This window comes from Neofelis nebulosa, chromosome 8 (genome assembly GCF_028018385.1).
Source record: "Neofelis nebulosa isolate mNeoNeb1 chromosome 8, mNeoNeb1.pri, whole genome shotgun sequence".
Classification (NCBI taxonomy): domain Eukaryota; kingdom Metazoa; phylum Chordata; class Mammalia; order Carnivora; family Felidae; genus Neofelis; species Neofelis nebulosa.
In genome coordinates this window covers 93,497,048-93,516,173 of record NC_080789.1, presented here as the reverse complement: position 1 = coordinate 93,516,173, position 19,126 = coordinate 93,497,048, and the positions used below count along the sequence as shown (strand labels likewise).

General features: G+C 38.4%; 1 protein-coding gene across 2 annotated transcripts in view; it reads left to right on the top strand.

Moving 5' to 3' along the window:
- Positions 1-19,126, top strand: part of PTPRO (protein tyrosine phosphatase receptor type O) — a 248,354-nt gene that overhangs the window by 118,757 nt on the left and 110,471 nt on the right. For both annotated transcript variants that reach the window (XM_058743573.1, XM_058743572.1), the window contains exon 2: positions 15,495-15,768. In XM_058743573.1, the coding sequence (XP_058599556.1) occupies positions 15,495-15,768 (274 nt within the window). The remainder of the gene's footprint in view (positions 1-15,494; positions 15,769-19,126) is intronic.

Genomic DNA, 19,126 nt, shown 5'->3' with positions numbered 1-19,126 from the left:
TCCTCTTTCCAGCCCCTCTTGCCTGAAATATCCCCCATACTCTGGCCTCTTTGCAATCCAAGTCCTATTTATCTTTCAAGCACCAACTTCCCCGTCACTAGGAAAGGTGTTCTTGCTACCAGAGTACTTTGTGCTTCTTGTCATAATATTGACGCTTCTTACTATTATTGCCCATTAGAATTAACCTTCTTGAGGTCTGAAACCAGTCCCTCTGGCTCACAACCATGACCTTGTAGCTCACACCAGTCAACTACATGAATTATTGTTCAAATTACTCCTATTTGAATTCCTGGTCTTCCACTTCCTAGTTATTGATAAAATAATAATAGTAAATTCTAAATGTTGTTTTAAGAATGAGGCATAATTAATCTAAAGCACCTAGAATAAACCCTGGCATACATTAGGCATTTAAGATATGCTAGTTGTTACTATTGTCATTATTCTTTTCTCTCTTTAATTATAGCAGTTAGTATGGGCTTAATTATAATTACCTGATAACTAACAATCTCTTTCTTATTTTGAATGCTAAAGGGAATAGACAAAGAAGTAGACACATTAATCAACTAGACAAATGGATCAAATTAATGGTATTTTTTATTCCAGTGAAGTAGAGAATCATATTGTTATGTACTAAATATATATAATTAATCCTATTTATTATAAATTATGCAGCAATGTATTTGGAAAATATTGTATTGAATTATCATAAGCTATGATTAGATTCTTCCAGTAAATGTTCTATGATTTGTTTCCTCAAAGCTAAAGCTAATGGAAAAGGCCTGAGAGAAATTGTCATTTTGGAGAAAACAGATCCTGGATACTTATAGCCTAAAAGGAAATCTGGCATGCATTTCGTAATATTCTTAGAAGTTACTCATAGGTTCAGCTTTTATTAATTTATAACTCTTCAAAGTTATGAATTGAAAGAGGTCCTAAAGTCCAATCACTCATCCAATATTTGAATTTCCATGGCACCATTCTAGCCAAGTGGATGGACAGCCTCTGCATGAGCAATTAGACCATTAAATCTCTATTAGTTCCCATAGCAACGTAGGATTTATTAATGGTTTATCTATGAGTCTTTAAGAATGTATTCTCTGCAAAGCAGAAACAAATTATAATGTAATCATAGGAGAGAAAAGGAAGGTGGACAGTGGATAAGGAAAGACTTGAGATATTAATGCAAATTTAGCTTGATTTTTTTTCTCTGTCAAGTATTAAATAATAACAGAGGTAGAATTCATGACCAGCAAAGCTACAAGATCAATGTTATTCTGTCACTGATTTATTGCTCTCTTTTTTACTCTTCCCCAATTTACACATGTTTTTCGCTGTCTCCCACCCGTTATTTCCTTGTATTTCTTTAATTGTTATTCTTCATCTGATTCCCTCTTTCTCTCCACCTGCCTCCTTGCCTATTTCCCCAATAGCTCTCTTTGTTTGGCCAAGTATTCTTTTATTTCCGTAAACAAAGATACTGATTTTGGCTTAAAAATCCAGAAACTGAACTATAGTAATAAATACTCAGGCACATAAGAATAGGCTGTACAGACATGGTAGGAATATGTCATGAAAGGCTCAGTAAGTGTAGAGTAAATGAATGGATGGATGATTTAAGTTTACAAATATCTATTAAGTTCAAATAGAAACATACTCTGATAGACAGTAAGTGAGATCTGAATACTTGTCTTTAGGAGATTAAAATCTAGCAGGAAATTTATGTATAGAACTAACCAAACACAGCACAAGGCAGACCATGAGAAGCAATACAAAGAGGAAAACATGGAAAGAAAAAACAAGATGTACAGAAGAAGCAAGAAAGGGAATATTATTCAGGGAGGAGGAAATAGAGTGATTGGTAAATGGAAAATTAATATTGATCATAAATATTATATTTCAAGGCATTTAAGATAAGAAAGGCTTGTTTCAGGGGCTCCTAGGCGGCTCAGTCAGTTAAGCATCCAACTTCAGCTCAGGTCATGATCACACAGTTTGTGAGTTCAAGCCCCACGTCGGTCCCTGTGCTGACATCTCAGAGCCTGGGCCTGCTTCCGATTCTGTGTCTCTCTCTCTCTCTGCCCCTCCCCTGCTCACGCTCTGTCTTTCTCTGTCTCAAAAATAAATAAACATGAAAAAAATTAAAAAAAATAAAGGCATGTTTCAGAACTTAAAGCACATTGATACTAATTTTAAAAATCCTATGGATCCCACACTCAGCTGTTGATAAAAGTGCTGCATGCTGTGACTTTACTAAATCTTTATTATGAGTTGAATAAAAACTTTGTAAATAAAGATCTTTTGTTGAATGTAAACAGCGTAGATTATTGTAAATTGACATAAGGTACTTGTGTCAGGCAACCGAGAGCAGCTGCTGCCTTTAAGAACAGAAACCTTAAACTAATCAGCAAAGATACGGAGAGTTAAACATTTCTGTAAAGAATCCTATGAAAAATTTTCAATGTTGACATTAGATTCTGTACCGTCGACATTTTCTAATGGTCAAAACCACTTTTTAAGATTCTCTCAATGAGGCAAACATTTCACCTTTGTAAAATACATATTATACAGGGCCATAAGAAAATATTTAATGAGGAAATGCCAATTAGCAACAAGTGCAGTGTGTCAAGTAAAACCAATGATATTTCCTTACCAAATACCACAGCATGATTTCCATAAATGCCATGCTTTTCCAAAGAATAGAACCCTTTCACTTGATGCAGTAAATTGCATACTGTCTTTTTACAGCTGTTCCCAAAGACAAAGATATTTTTGAGCTTCATTTATAAAACATAAATATCAGATCGTTGTTCTAGCCTTCTTGTAATTCAAAATAGCATCAGTGCTGGCTGAACATATTACTCATACCGTGGAAAGTAAGAAATGGTGACAATTTCAAGCTAACACTGTGAAATGAAGATGAATATGTGAAATGTTAACTTCAAATGGCTTAAGTGGATGCTATAAATACTTAACGTGAGGATAGCGGGATTTTGGTAAACGAGAAGAGCCCTTTGAAATTATTTCCACTTCTTACTGCGGGAACAATGTACCTGTTACTAGACTCGTGTGATCCCGTGTACAAAGTGATGTGTCCTTCACACATTGGGCTGTGAGTTACAGGAAGAGAGAGCCCATTCTTTATGGGATGGTTATAAAGGCTTTGCAAAGAAGGTGGCATTTGATGGAGATGTCAGAGTCAAATAGAATTGGATATTGAAAGTGGGAGAAGGAATATTGCAGGCTGAAGGAATGCATGAATAGAACCCAGAGGAGAGCACCTGGGGCATAGGGAATGGGGGGCTTGACTAGTGTGTAGGGTTTTCAGGGGTTCGTGGAACTTCTTGACCGAGAAGCAGCAGCAGATAAGGTAGAGTTGTAAACTGGGACGGGCTGTGGAGGGGGCTGAGGGTCAAGCTAAAGAATCTGGTTTTTATTTGATAGTGAATATTAAGCTCAGTGATTTTCCCCCGAGGTTTTTAACTTGGAACATTCACATGATCAGAACTCTGCCATGTGTTAGGGGCACTTAGAATGCACCCAGGTAGGTAGTTTACAAACATTATCCTAGAGAGTCACCACAAAAATGTAGTTGAAAGAAGATGAGAAAAACCCCATTTTACAGATGATAAAACTGTCTCAGAAAGGCTACATAACTTGCCTGTGGTCAGCAATCTAGTAAGCCAAATTTTTTTACCCTAAATTGTATGTTCTTTACTCTTCATGATCCCATTTTCATAAGTTTATTGTTTAACCAAGATCCTGTAACATCGCAATTCTGTTACTATTCATAATTCAGTATATTTGAAGAAGACAGAAAATAGGAGAAAGTCAGGCAAGTTTAGAGACCATTTTAATAGAACAATAAGAAATAGTTTCTAATAGAATTATGTTTGTCACTAGTTCAAATAACACCAAATGTGAGCTACCGTTGTTCCTGAAAAATGCACACTGAAAAATTGAGTGATTATTATTTTAGGGTTTTGTTATGATGTGGAGGGTTCTTACACAAGTGCAAACTTAAATTCCTTTTGTTGTCTGTTAGGTTTCTTATGATAATCAGAAAGCTTTCTGATGCAGCTAACAAGAGCTTCCTTAGCAAGATTCATTGAGTGTAATTTCCACTTTTTTTTAAACCATCAAAATTAAGTACCTAGTATATATAAGGTATAAAATATAATAAGTATCTTAAGTACATTTTTTTCATTTTATTCTCATTCTTAGTAGGCACTCTTTTCCCATTTTATAGATAAAGAAACTAAGGTTCAGAGAGGTCTCTGTGTGATGGAACTGATATGCATATTCAACTTTATTTGCCTTTAAGTCACTACTCTTCCTACTACAGCCAAATGCCCCGCAACTCCCCATGAAATAAAGATGAGTGATCTTAAAAGACATTCATCCTTCTTGGCGGCAAAGAAATAAAGTAAAAGATGGTCTGAAATGCAGCTCATGGCAGTAACAGAAGCATGTGTAGGATCAGTGTTAATGCACAGACTTTGGACTCAAAGGCATGTGGATTTAATTCTCTTGTCTACCACCTAAAAGCTGTGTTTCCTCAGATGTGTTACTAAATCTTCCTGAGGCTCAATTATTAATCTGGAAAATACAAATAATAATATCTATTTCAGAAGGTTGTTAAGAAGATGAAGCAAAGTAATGCCTAAATAGTTCTTCGCAGAAAGTAGATTCTTAATAAAAGTATACGTTCTCTTGAACTGCCTGGGTGGCTCAGTCGGTTGAGAGTCCGTCTTCTGCTCAGGTCATGATCTTGCGGTATGTGGGTTTGAGCCCCTCATCGGGCTCTGTGCTGACAGCTCAGAGCCTGGAGCCTGTTTCAGATTCTGTGTTTCCCTCTCTTTCTGCCCCTCCCCTGCTTGTGCTCTGTCTCTCTTGGTCTCAAAAATAGATAAACATTAAAAAAATTTTTTTTAAATGTATAAGCTTTCTTAATAGTAGCTGTTGTCGTCCCATGCAATGGTATTTCCTTGATTTCCAGGGCCCCAGCTGCCATCCGTGAAATAATATTTGGTGCCGAGCTCTCTTCTGAATTCTGGATCCATATATCTTGCCAGCTACTTGGCATTTGCATTTGAATGTCCACAGGCATCTCATACTCCATTATGTGTCAAACTGAACTGAGTGAATGATACACATCACCCTTTTTCTGACCCTGCTAATATCGACAGTCTTTCCTATAGATGATGATGATGATGATGGTGATGATGATGATGATGATGACGATGATGAGTGTGTATAAAATCCATACCACAACCAACTCGAATCTCAGGTCACTGAGTTCTGTGGAACATACTGTCTAAATTTCTGCTGACATCTTGGTCCTAGTCACCTTTGCATCCGTAATAGAATACTTCGATCACACTTATTTCTGCCTGTCCTCACCAACCAGCTCTCTGCAATATAACCAGAAGGAGCTGCCTGCCCCTTGGAGGGCCTAAATGAAATTAGCTTTAAATCCCTTCCCATGTCAAATTACCTTGGGATTTTTGTCACTTTCCAGGAGGTTTGCCTTCTCACTTCCTCCTCTCTCAGGCGCCAAGTTCCACAAAGAGGGCTTCTGTGTCCTAACACATGGATGGGAAACTCAGCCTTCTCTGCAAATTCCACAAATGACCCACTCACACGAAGCATCTGCGAGTATGGCAGATATTATTAAAGGTTGGGATTTGGGAAGATGGAGATGTGTTTACTATACAAAATGCTAACTTCAAGTGGAACATTAGGCATTTCCAGTTTTAAAAATGCTCTTTGACCTCCTCCATCTGGATATTTCCACTGACTGATTTCCCTTCCCTGTGCCAGCATCACACCATCCTGCTGGCTCTCCTCTCTGTTTTTTCTAGTCCCTTCCCTCTTACCTCACTCTCTTACTTTCTGGAAGGAAGCCATTCTTTTCTTTGTAACTTGAAGCTTTCCTTGTAACTCGTTTGACCCTTTTTATTTTTGTTTTTGTTTGTTTGCCTAGATTCCTGTGCTCACATCTGTAGAGTGTTCCCTTCCATCCCAGGTGGTTCATTCGTTACCAAGTAGTTTTCTATTAAAAGTCCCCCCAGTAGAACTTTGAGAACCAGCAGTTAACATAATATATTCTTCTATTACAGATGCAAATCCAGTCATTTCACACTCCTAATAACCTATAAGTGGCTTCCCATTGCCTTTAGCATAAGGCTCAACATTTTTTAGCGATCCTTTTCTTTCTCCAGCTCCTCATCAGGTCAACTATGACTTAAGGCCTGTACTTACCTGTGTGTACTCTTACTTCCTCCAAATTAGATTCTCCTGCTAGGTCTTTCATCATTATGCACTTCTCAACACTTGTAATTATTCATTTATTTAAAATAGTGTATTTCTGGGGCGCTTGGGTGGCTCAGTCGGTTGAGTGTCTGACTTCAGCTCAGGTCACGATCTCATGGTCCGTGAGTTCGAGCCCCGCGTCGGGCTCTGGGCTGATGGCTCAGAGCCTGGAGCCTGCTTCCGATTCTGTGTCTCCCTCTCTCTCTGCCCCTCCCCCGTTCATGCTCTGTGTCTCTCTGTCTCAAAAATAAATAAACGTTAAAAATAAAATAAAATAAAATAAAATAAAATAAAATAAAATAAAATAGTGTATTTCTTCTCTTTTGCTGTAGACTCCAAAGACCATTGCGACAATGACCAAATTTCTTTTCTCAATCATTGTATCCTTAGCACCACGCATACAGCAAGCACTCAATTTTGAAAAACTACATGAAGGTAAACATTGAGCCAGAAGTGTGTATGTAAAGTAATGTACTTCATCTCCCTTAACTTCTGAGCTTGAATTCATCCGGCACGGATGGATCAGTCTTCTAAAAAAACCATAAAACCCCAATGACGGCGGAGGGCACAGGAAACTATATGCGCTGAAGGTCTGGCAGTTTTGCTGCTGAGGATGTTAACAACTCAGGAGCATTAAAGGTCAGTGCTCACAAAAGGTCATGAGGGTCACATCTAAATATGCTGTGAACTACATGTTTAGTAACGAGACTGCACTCTTTGTTAGCTATCATCAGGATTTAATTAACTGGTGGCACAGTTGGAGAGACACTTCATGCCTGTGGGGAAATTTGACTGAACTCATCCATTCTAAAATAAATGATTAGCACCATCATCTTCCACATTATCTTTCAATAAGTGGGACAGCTACATTTTTCAGAAGCATCTTCCTTAGGTAACACTCTTTTAAAACTATGAATACCGGTAAGGATAGAAAAGAGGTTTGGGGAATAATAAATTCAGGCGAAATTATGTTTTTTGAGTGCTTCGTTTTATGAAGGTAACACTTGTCTCACAGATAGAATTAACCTGCCAGGAACCCCTATTTTGTGTAAAAACATTAAACCAGAAGAATGTTGCCTATTTTTAGGAGTGGCCTGATCATTGAACTGTTGAGAACAAATGTATTTTGTGGCTTCCTGGACTGTGGACCCACCTCCTCCTGAGTCAATCATCAGCCAGGCACAGCTTCACAACTGTTACCATGGTAACCTTCAGTCAACTAGGGCAGCTCAGGCTTATACGCAGGCATAAGAGAAAAAAAAATACTGGCTGCTCTCGTTCATGATGCCACAAAAAGGGGTAATGCTGATTGCTGGATGAAGAGCCTGAAAGGCAGAAGAGCTACTGAACCATGTATAAATCATGGTGTTAGTGTCCTAAGAAGATACAACTTCTAAAATTTACACGTTCCAAAGAAAATCAGTGTGAAAATGCAGATCAGAAATTTCGTAGTAACAATTAGCTGTTTTGGAGAATCTACTAAGTAGTAGGTGTTGGGTTAAATAATGCACACATATAGTCTTGTTTGCTTTTCTTCAAAAGCCCAGTCATTCTAGTATTACCACAATCTGCCCAAAGCAACTGAGGTTCAAAGAGTCAAAATGTGAAGGTATCACTTAAGTGGGACTTGAACCCGGGTTTGCCTGTCTCCAGAATTTCTTTTTCTCTCTCAAAAGTTGCCTCTTTTGTGATACCAGCCTTTTGGAGTATCTATCAAGCATAATCTAGAGGATTAAGTCATGGTCTGTGCTGAGGGAGTTCACCACCAATTAAATACAGATATGAAAAGTAGTGTTTGGGAAATCATTCTGGCTCCAGGATCTTACAATCTGGGGACGGTAGTGTTATAGAGTCATAAAATTTGCAGTTAAAGAATTGCCTTGAGGTGCCTGGGTGGCTCAGTCAGTTAAGCAACTGACTCTTGATTTCAGCTCAGGTCATGATCCCAGGGTTGTGGAATCGAGTCCTGCATCAGGCTCGGCCCTGAGTGTGGAGCCTGCCTGAGATTCTCTCTCTCTCTCTCTCTCTCTCTCTCTCTCTCTCTCTCCCTCTCTCTCTCTCTGCCCCTCCCCCACTCACTCAACATTCACTCTCACTCTCTCTCTCAAAACAAATAAATAAACTTAAAAAAGAAAAAAAGAAAAGAATTGCCTTGAGCGCCAGCTCCTCCCCATTATAACAGAGTAGCCTGGAGAAACCATTTAATTTCTTTGCACCACAGTGTTTTCATCTGTGAAGTGAGATAATGATTTCACGAGACGGGTTGAGGATTAAATGAGAAAATGTGTTTGAAAGTGCTTTATAAAATATAAAATGTGATATATGGTTGTTATTGTTTTCCTAAATATCACATTGAATTTTGGCACATCTCCGCAGCATAACATAATTCTTCCAACTTAAAAATGCCAGATTAAGTTCTTTCCTTAGGCATGTTTCGTTTAATCTCCAAAATTAAGAGTTCTGTACAGCTTCCACCACAAGTCCGTATTGGGAATCCGGAAATCATGACTGCATTCATATGTATATAATAAAATGCCATTTGAGGTGCTCAGTGAGTGAAGCGTCCAACTCTTGATTTCAACCCAGGCCACGATCTCACGGTTTGGGAGATTGAGGCCCACATCAGCACAGGAGCCAGCTTGGGATTCTCTCTCTTCCTCTCTCTCTGCCCCTCCCCCATCATGTGTTCAAGCTCTCTTTCTCTGAAAAATAAATAAAAATAAAATGCCAGTTAACACATACATACATGGTAACTTGATAAGGAAATGCCATTTGTATTTATTTTAAATGAATGCATAGGGGGTAACGAAATTCTGTTACCATTCTGCACTCTGGTTGGGCAGAGCAAAGAGTATGACGGGAAGCTGCCGGTCCAAAGATAAGGTGTTTGATCAAGGAAATGGCAGTGCAACAAGTTCGGGTGTAATGAGCTGTCAGCCTCTGGGCTGACACTGAACTTCAAATGTGTTTTCTTTGGCCAGCATAGTTTTATTTTGTTATAATTGTGCATTTTAAGGACGCTTTTAGGTAATGTGTGCACCCTCCCGTTTGCTAACTATTTCATCCATCAATCCTGTTCTACTAGACCGCTTCTCACATTTATATCACCTGCCTGACGTGTGAGTGTGGACCCCTTTGCCAAAAAAGAGGCAAAAGAGATGAGGACTCTGCATTATGAAATCATAAAAACAGAAGTGAAGGAAGGTATCTAGGCATGAGAAATATGGAGGTTGAACTGTCACGAATGTGGACTCGGGCATGGAGGGAGAGCTGACATGTTCCACCTGAAAACATACATTTAGGTCACATACAAAGAAATCTGGTATTACACAGAAGATTGTAAATACCAGCAACTTGCTGGAGGAGCTTCACAGCAGTTTCTGGCGGCACATACCAAGCACATAACTGTGTAAGTTAGTGTTGTTTACTTTTCATCATCATCCTTACCATCATCACCATCGCTATGCTTGGTCAGACACAGTGCTCGTGAGGACAAAGGCACATACTACCTGTCTTCCTCTTTACTCCTAAATAGAGTGAATCCCCAGCATCCTGCACCGTTCCTGATATATGCTTGCTGCTCAAGACACATCTGAAGGTTTCACAAATAATGGAAAATTAGTGGGAGGCCATCCCTAGCCTTTGAGATCAACATCTAAATTCTGTTCTGACGATTTCCGACAGAGTGCTGTGCATAATTCTGAGAAAGTGTCAGGAGGAGCTCAGTCCTGTCAGGACAGCTCTGGGACTTTGATCTTCCTGAAGGAACCAAAAGGAAAGAAGATGTTGCTGGAAGTTTTCCTGCAGCTGCACAGGAGGCTAAGCGGATGAATTACATAGCGTCTGCAGAGAAGTATGGCCATAAATGCTATATAAGCACCGGACACCATTGATATTACTATTTTAAAGAATTGAGCATCCCATTACTTCTTATGTGGTAACCTTAGCACAGCAGAATATTCTAATTGTTCCTTCTAAAATGCCCTCTCATAAGTCTAATCATTGATTGGGGTACCAGTGGAGCATTGATAATGTTCTGGATGCAGGTCACACAGGCAGATTTGGTGTAGGCAGCATTTTCTTAGACTTTCATCAGGTCTTCCCTGAATGGTTGTAACAGCCTCCTTAACAGTCCACTGGCCTTAGGTGGTCCTACTCGGGCAATTCCTAACTATACTGGTCCATGTTCCTAATTATATTGACCTTTCTAAACTGTGACCTAATCGTGTCACTTTTCTACATTAAAACAGTCCACGATTTCTTTTGGCCCAAGAAATACTCAAATTCACATCTTGAATTGGGCTATCTACCTTCCCCTCTGAAGGTCCTACTATGATCCAGCCACCACAGAGGACTGTGGAGTCTTTTCTTCCCATTTCTCTAGATGACTCTCTGACCTTTGTTTCCCTGGTAAACTCCTGAGCCTCTTTCAAGCATCACTTCCACCTTGAAACCTTCCCCTCACGCCCATCACAGAAGCCGAATTAATTGCTTTCTTCTCTACATGGCGATAGCACTGAACAATTCTCTTGTATTGACCAGGACTGTAGGTTTTGGAAGTTCAGCTTAACTGACTTAAGCCATAAACTGGAATTTATTCACTCAGGTGACCAAACTGCCCAGGGGCGGGGCCATAGAAAGTCTGAAACCAGGGCCTCAGACCGTATCAGGGATTCTCCCCCAATTCTTTCTTCATGACAGAAATTATAGATACTGACTTCTCCAGATTTACATCCATACATACTTGGCACCAGAGGGAAAAAAAGCTCCTTCCCATTAATTCCAGTCATAAAATTTCAGAGAAAGCATTCTAGTTGGCTGACTTGGTCCACATGAGCTTCCCTATGGCTCTCTCCGTGAAGGGAGGACTGGGCAATATGATTCACCCAGACTGAGTCAAGGTACTGACCTGGGAGTAGGGCACTATTAGCAACCCCCATCGGACCCCTTGTTGGCTTTATCGTGGGAAAGAAACAGTGCTCCAAAATAAGGAGGTGCAATCTAAGAAGGGATTCCAGCCAGGCAGAAAAAACAGGCATCAACCAGACAGGCTTTCAAAGTCTGTAACTAAACTAGCAGTACTCACATAGTGTTAAAATTATGCATTCGAGTGAGCCTTTCTCACTAGAGTCCAAGCTCCAGGAGTTCAAGTGCCCCTCAGAGCCTGTCGCCAACACCCAGCAAGATATCTGATACCAAGTGGGAGCTCAGCTAATGTTTGTTTGTTGTTGAATTGACAAAATGGATAGCTCTCCAATATTCTGTAAATATAACATCGAGTGAACATGATTACAGAGTCCCAAAGAGTTTTGAAGTTAGTTAAATGGATGTTTATAGAACCTCTATAGTTTAACGGTCGTTGAGGGATTCAGCACTTAACTAAAACACCAGAACCTTTGAAGTACAACCAATATTTATTGAGTTCATTCTATTAGCATTTCTATAAAAGCCATTTAATTCTTACTAAAATCCCATGAGTTATAGGAATCACCCCTGTTTTACAGATTAAGAAGATGAAGTTAAGAGATCTTGTTTCCCTGTGTTCTCAGATGATAGGCTGCAGCAAAGGAATAGAAACTCAAACCTTCTGATTCCAAGTCTATTGCTGTGTTCTTAAGCAGATTATTTAACCTCTCTGAGTAAAATAGGGAAAATGACACTTATTTCTAAGATTGTTGTAATGAAAAAAAAAAAAAACATAAAAACATAAAATGCCAAGTGCAAAGCCTGATCCAGATTAGGGGATCAGTACATAACAGTTGCTGTGTTTATCAGAGATGTTCCTAAGACGTCTGACTCCAACATCTCTGAGGCCAGTTCTCTTCCTTGTCCCACATTCTAGACACTCATCCTGCATTTTCCTGCTCTTTAGTGCTGCCCACTCTGTCTCCAGTAGCTTCTGTTCCCTGGGACTGACCATTGAACAGGTCGTAGGCTCCTGGGCTCCCCCTTCCTTACTGAGGCCAAGCACCCAGGCTCCCTTTGCTGCCTCAAGCAACTTACCTCTAGTTCATGAAAGAGAAATACCAGGAGATGTAAGGATGTGTGGATCCTAAACCTTGTTCTGACATCAATTAGCTGTGTGACATTTGCACCGCTGTTCTCTCAAGTGTGAAATGAGGGTGTTGGAGCGGAGAAATTTCTGTATTAAATTTTATTATGCAAAGAAAATTTCAGTAAAAATATTTTCATTGCAGAGTCAAGCAATACTATTACTCGGTTTCAAAAAAAAAAGTTTTAAATATTTCTCTATCCACCAAATAAATCCATGTTGGCCTTGCCTAAGTTTATCCATTTCTATTACTTATAAGTCTTCCTTCTTGCTGTACCCAGCAAGGATTACATGTCTGTATCATACATTCAGTATTTTCTCCTGAATATAGGTTCCAGGAAAAGCTGAAGCAAAGAGGACAGAGAAGAAATAGCATGATGACATTTCTTTAGGCTCACTGCCTAGACTCACTTGGCCTGCTGCCTTATTCTCATTAGTCCCACTGACTGAATCTGATTAGCCTACCCTGATTTATTTTTGGCAACCTGGGAGCACATGGGCCAATACTTATTTTCATGGCTGATACAATCATGCCCAAAGCTGTCATTAGATTTTGGAAGATTAGTCTCTTTCCCTGGAAGATTGCACTGTCTGTGAAGCATCATGACCCATTAGATATATGTTTCTTAAACACTTTACAAAACTGAGTCTATTTATCTCTCTTTTCATTACCTCAAAAACTGTTATTGGCTACTACAACATAGAGCAGGGGTCCTGGGTAGCTCAGTTCGTTACGTTTCCGACTCTTGATTTTGGCTCAGATCAAGATCTCACGATTACGAGATAAGATGGTGCCCCGAGTTGGGTTCCGCACTGGGCGTGGAGCCTGCTTAGAATTCTCTCTCTCCCTCTCTCTCTCTGCCCTTCTGATGCTCGTGCCCCCCCCCCCACTGCTTTCTCTCTCTGTCTCTCAAAAATAAATAAAACATAGAGCAAAAAACTCTTGTCATTATGAACCTGATGTTTGTAAACTTAACTGTTTTCTGAGTTGGTGAACCAGTATTTATAACCAAAAATTAATAAAAGCCAGAGTTCAGTGTTACTGGATATTCAATGCTTGGTTTAGCGTCACAGTTCCATCTGGATCACTGGCAATATGAATGCGTCCCATTTTCTAAATGTTTATTATGTTTACCAAAAGAACACAATTTTAGAAATCTGCCCATGTGTCTGAGGATGACAGACAATATGGATAAAAGTACATTTTAAACATCAGTCCATACTGACTGTTCTATATTAGAGAGACCTGCCTACGACTGACCGGATCACAAAGCACCTAGCATATGCCAGGCAGTGGTCCTAGAACTCCAGATGCAGCTAGCAATGAGACACAGCCCCTGGCCCTAGAGGATTTGGGGTCTAGTATGGTTATAATATCATAAACACAATTAAATCTACTAAATGTTAACATAGAATTAAACTTCTGTCAATGGCCAGATATTCCTTACAAATACTAGGACCTGTAAACACTAGATTTCTAAAAAATCCAAATAATAAGAAAAAACATTTTTAGGTACACTTTAACCTCGTTTAGGGAGCTGATATATGTATTGTATGCATGATTTGGCTACTGACAATGTGTGAGGTACCATTAGGTTAATTCTCAGAGGCAAATGTCCACATATAATTAATGCGATCAGCAATGCTTTCATTCATTTAACAGAGACTTACCAGTTGTGTATGTGTGTCAGACTCAGTGTTAGGAAAAGAAATCAAGAGGGGAAGATAAATAAATATGTGGAACAATAATGGAACTCAATTTTGGTACTTGTGTGATAAGTGCTTAAGAGCCCAAACTAGATGTGTGGCCTGGGGCAAGTGACTTCATCCTTCTGAGCCTCAGTTTCCTTAACTACAAACTGAGATTGAAAAATAATACCTATGTCATGAGGTCATTTTGAATATTAAATGAGATGATCACGTTTATAGACTACATAGCTTCATATCTGGATCCATGTAAGTCCTAAACAAGAATTAGCAGTTTTTGTGTCCCACTTTCACAGAAGAGAAATCGGAGGTTCAGAGCAGTGAAATAACTTTCTTGGACCCCACAGACCCAGAAGATAAATTAAAAACAAGGCAGCAGTGGGGCTCCAGGGTAGCTCAGTCGGTTAAGCATCCAACTCTTGATCTCAGCTCGGGTCATGATCTCACAGTTCCTGGGATGGAGCCCCACATTGGGCTCTGCAATGACAGCACAGAGCCCACGTGGGATTCTCTCTCTCCCTCTCTGTCTCTGCCTTTCCCCCATTTGTGCATGCGCATGTGTGCACATGCACGTGCTCTCTCTCAAAATAAATAAACTTAAAAAAATAAAACAATTAAAAAATAAAAATGGAGCAGCACTGATATAAAGTATATGAGTCTTGTTTGGTATCAGAGAGCAGAAGGACTGAATCTGCTTGTGCAGTACGGGAAAGACTCAGGAAGGAATATTTAAACCAAGTACACAATGACTTTTCAAATGCTGTCCATAAACATTTATCTAGACACTTGGAGCAGTTTTCATTCCCCTAACCGCTGCCGTTCCCACAGATCCCAGTGATTCTCAGTCTGGTTCCTTCTTCAAAGAGCATTTCAGCTTTTCTTATTAAAGATTGGCTAACCTTTAATGAGGAGGATTATCACAGGATTCTCAGTCCTGACTTTATTTTCAGAACTGACAGGTGAAAAGTGAGAGAGGAAATAACTGCCTTACAACATGCTTCTAGAATTTCCCTGGGACTACCACGACATTACTCCTTCCAACGTAAAATAGAGTGCTTCAAACCATATAGTTTCTCCAGAATAGCTGAAACCAAGGACTTCTCTGGAAGTTCAGTGCCAAGATGATTTTCATTCATTCATTCTTTACTCATTTCCACGATTTTTTTTGTTGTGTTTATTACACAATACAACCCATGAACTGGAAAGCAGCTTTTCAACGGAGAAGAATCAAAAGCGAAAGCCTGAGAAGATCATTAGTCATAAGAGGGTTAAATCTCTCTCTTCCTGCTTTTCCCTGAACGCTAAAACACCTGTGTGATGCTTATCACAAATACTAGTTTTAGAAAAATGATCTCAGCATAATTTTATTGCCAATAATCTCAATTTGACCTTCATGTCCTTTTTTTTCTCTTCTCTCAAACAGAATGCCACAACATTCCGCGTAACTGTTCAAGATGATAATCGCATCATTGTCTCTTTAGAAGCTTCAGATGTCACGAGTCCATCATCTGTGTATGTCGTGAAGATAACGGGGGAATCAAAAAATTACTTCTTCGAATTTGAGGAATTCAACGGCACTTTGCCTCCTCCTGTTACGTTTAAGGCTAATTATCATGGCCTTTATTACATAATCACTCTGGTAGTGGTAAATGGAAATGTGGTTACCAAGCCTTCCAGATCAATCACTGTGTTAACAAGTAAGCATCATTTGTAATATCGTCCTCTTGTGTTTCTTTTTGGGGTATATTTTCTTGGGGCTCTCACTGAAAGGAAGGCAGCCCAGAATGTCAAGATCAATCGCCTTGAAGTCAGGTGAGGTAAATTCAAAGTTCTGCTTTATATTAAGAGTACAGCTGCTTGCCAGCATTTGATAATGTTTAACTGTTCCCTTTTATTTTTAAAAACTCTGCTTTAAACTCAGTGAAATAGTATGCTTTGAGACGGAATGACAATTTTAGATTCATGATTGGGCCATGTAATTTTTTGCTATATAACTTAATAGTATGATCATAACTAAACTATTTCTTTCCAGAACACATATTCTCATATTAAGCAATCTGAGTTTTGAGACAATGAATTTATACTCGTATTTAACCTGCTCAAAATTAATTATACATTTTTAGCTGAGAGAGAGAGAGAGAAAAAAGATATCATTATTTATCAGTTTCTATTCTTGACCTCGCCCTCAAAATAGCCTTGGCTTCCACTGCCCAAGAAAAACACCAAGAAAAACAAATCATTGGCATTTTAACCTTCAGTAGCCCATGTCTTAAAGTAAAGAAGTGATGCTGGTATTAGGAATTCTTAGGAGTGATTTTAACTATATGTGATTTTCACTTTACTCTCTGGAACTTTAATATCTAATCTCAAAGTAAGATACAGCTCTACTGAATATGTTGAGGTATATGTTGAAAGAAAAACTGTTATCTATAAGATGCTAGAATTTATCACTAGAGCAATTTAATGGCTCAGTGGAGTTCTTTTTGCTTATTGTTCTTTAGTGCAGATTTTCCAGTGGCTGCGATTTTTTAAATGTCAGCTACATGCAATCATTTTCGCCACAATTAAGGAAAAGAACATCGTGATATTTTTCTCTTGGGATGAAAGGAAAGAGAAACATCAGGAAGCAAGAACTCAGAATCAAGCTAGGAGACATATTTTTAATATGTCTGTCAGAAATTAATTAAAGTTTCCCTTGGCAGAGTCTCAGAATCAATATTGAATCCTAAAAATTAGGAATGGAATGGCACACACCCAAGACCTTCAAGGTTTATAGATATAATGAACAAATCTACGACCTACTAGAATTAAAGGAAGAACTTGCCTGTTCTTTAAAATACTATTTTAAACAAGCTGCAGAAAAAAGGTGAATTGAGAGTTAATAGGTATGGCAACAGATCTAAGTATACAATGGCTATAATACAATTTCTTGAAATCAGAAGTCCTGCATTATTCATCTTCACAATCTCATAAGCACCTGGCATGAATTTTATACTTAATACGTGAACAATAAATATTAATTCAATGTAGCTGAGCAAGTAACGGGAGAAAGAGCAGAGGAAAAAAAAGACTAAGACAAAGCAAAATAAAAGTGTTGCTGACCTAACATTCATGAACATGCATTCAGCCACTCAAGATCAGACAAAGCTCTAGCAGTCAGCCCTTGAGCTAACGGTTCGTAAAGACATTTGATAAGTAAGTAAATGATAAGTAGGTACATGGTAAGAGATTTCTATAATATCTCATTGATATTTTAGCATGTGCAATGAGTTCTATTCAAAATATATCTTTATTTTCCTTTGTGATTCCTTTTCCGACATGTGGGCTTGGAAGTGTGTTGAATATTCAAAAGTTTGACATTTTTCAGAAACATTTTTATTAATTTCTAGGTAAACGCTGTTGTGATCAAAAGGCATACTCTATATGATTTCAATTACTTTAAAATTGTTTCAGTTCATTTTATGGTCGCAAATATGGTCTATCTTGGGATGTATTCTGTACCCACTTGTTGGGTGAAGTTTTGATACATCTCAGGTCAAGTTGGTTGCTCAAGCCTTCTCTACCCATACTACTTTTCTGTCTACTTGTTCTAATAATGATGGATAGTGGTGTGTGAAAGTCTCCAATTATATCTGTGGATTTGTCTGTTTCTCCTTGCACTTCTTTTAGTTTATGCTCTGCATAATTTGAACTCTGCATGAAGTTTGACTTTATATCTTTAAACTTTTAAGATTACCATGTCTTCGTTTTTTATAATCAGGTATCATTTGACATATAAAGTTATATTAGTTTCAAGTGTACGACGTAATGATTTGATATTTGTATATACTGCAAGATCATCACAGCAAGTCCAGTTACTATTGTCACCATTGAGTCTCAGATTTTGTTTCTTGCAATAGAACTTTTAAGATTCACTCTCTTGACAATTTTCAAACATGCAGTACAATATTATTGACTATAGTCACTACATTATACATTACATCCCATAACTTATTTATTCTATAACTGGAAGTTTGTACCTTTTGATCCCCTTCACAAATTTTGCCCACCCCACCATCATTCTGTTCTCTGCATCTGTGAGTTTTGCCTTGTTTTGTTTGTTTTTTAGATTTTCATATACACGGATTCTACAGTATCTGTCTTCCTCCGTCTAACTTATTTCATTTCGCAGAATATGCTCACATTCCATCCAAGTTGTTGCAAATGGCAAGAATTCACTCCTTTTTATGGCTGAGTAGTATTCCACTGCACAGGTATACACCACATCTTCTTCATCCATTCATCTGTTGATGGATGCTGAGGTTGTTTCCGTATCCTGGCCATTATAAATAATGAACATAGAGATGCATATATCTTTTTGAATTACTGTTTTTGTTTTCTTTGGATAAATACCCAGAAGTGGTATTTCTGGATCTGGTAGCTCTCTGGTAGCTCTATTTTTAATTGTTTGAGAAATATACATACTGTTTTCCATACTGGCTGCACCAGTCTACATTCCTACCAACCATGCATATTAGTTCCCTTTTCTTCACATTCTTACTAACACTTGTTATTTCTTGTCTTTTTGATAATAACCATTCTAACAGATGTGAGGTGATATCCTGTGGCGGTTTTGATTTGCATTTCCCTGATACTTAGTGATGTTGAGCATCTTTTTATGTGCCTTTTGGACACCTGTATGTCTTCTTTGGAAAAATGTCTAGTCAGATCCCAAATATTCTGATGATAACAATAATTTTATATATGTGTGTGTGTGTGTGTATATATATATATATATATATATATAATTAATGTCCTTTCTTTTTATCATACTTTGATGATAACAATAATTTTATGTGTGTGTGTATGTGTGTATAACTAATTAATGTCCTTTCTTTTGATGATGAATTCCTTTAGCTTTTGCTTATCTAGAAAACTTTTTCGTTCTCCTTCAAATGTGAATGACAACCTTGCCAGGTAGAGTATTCTTGGTTGGAAGTTTTTTTCCTTTCAGCACTTTGAATATATTTGTCACTCCCTTCTGGTCTATAACGTTTTTGCTGAAAAATATGCTAA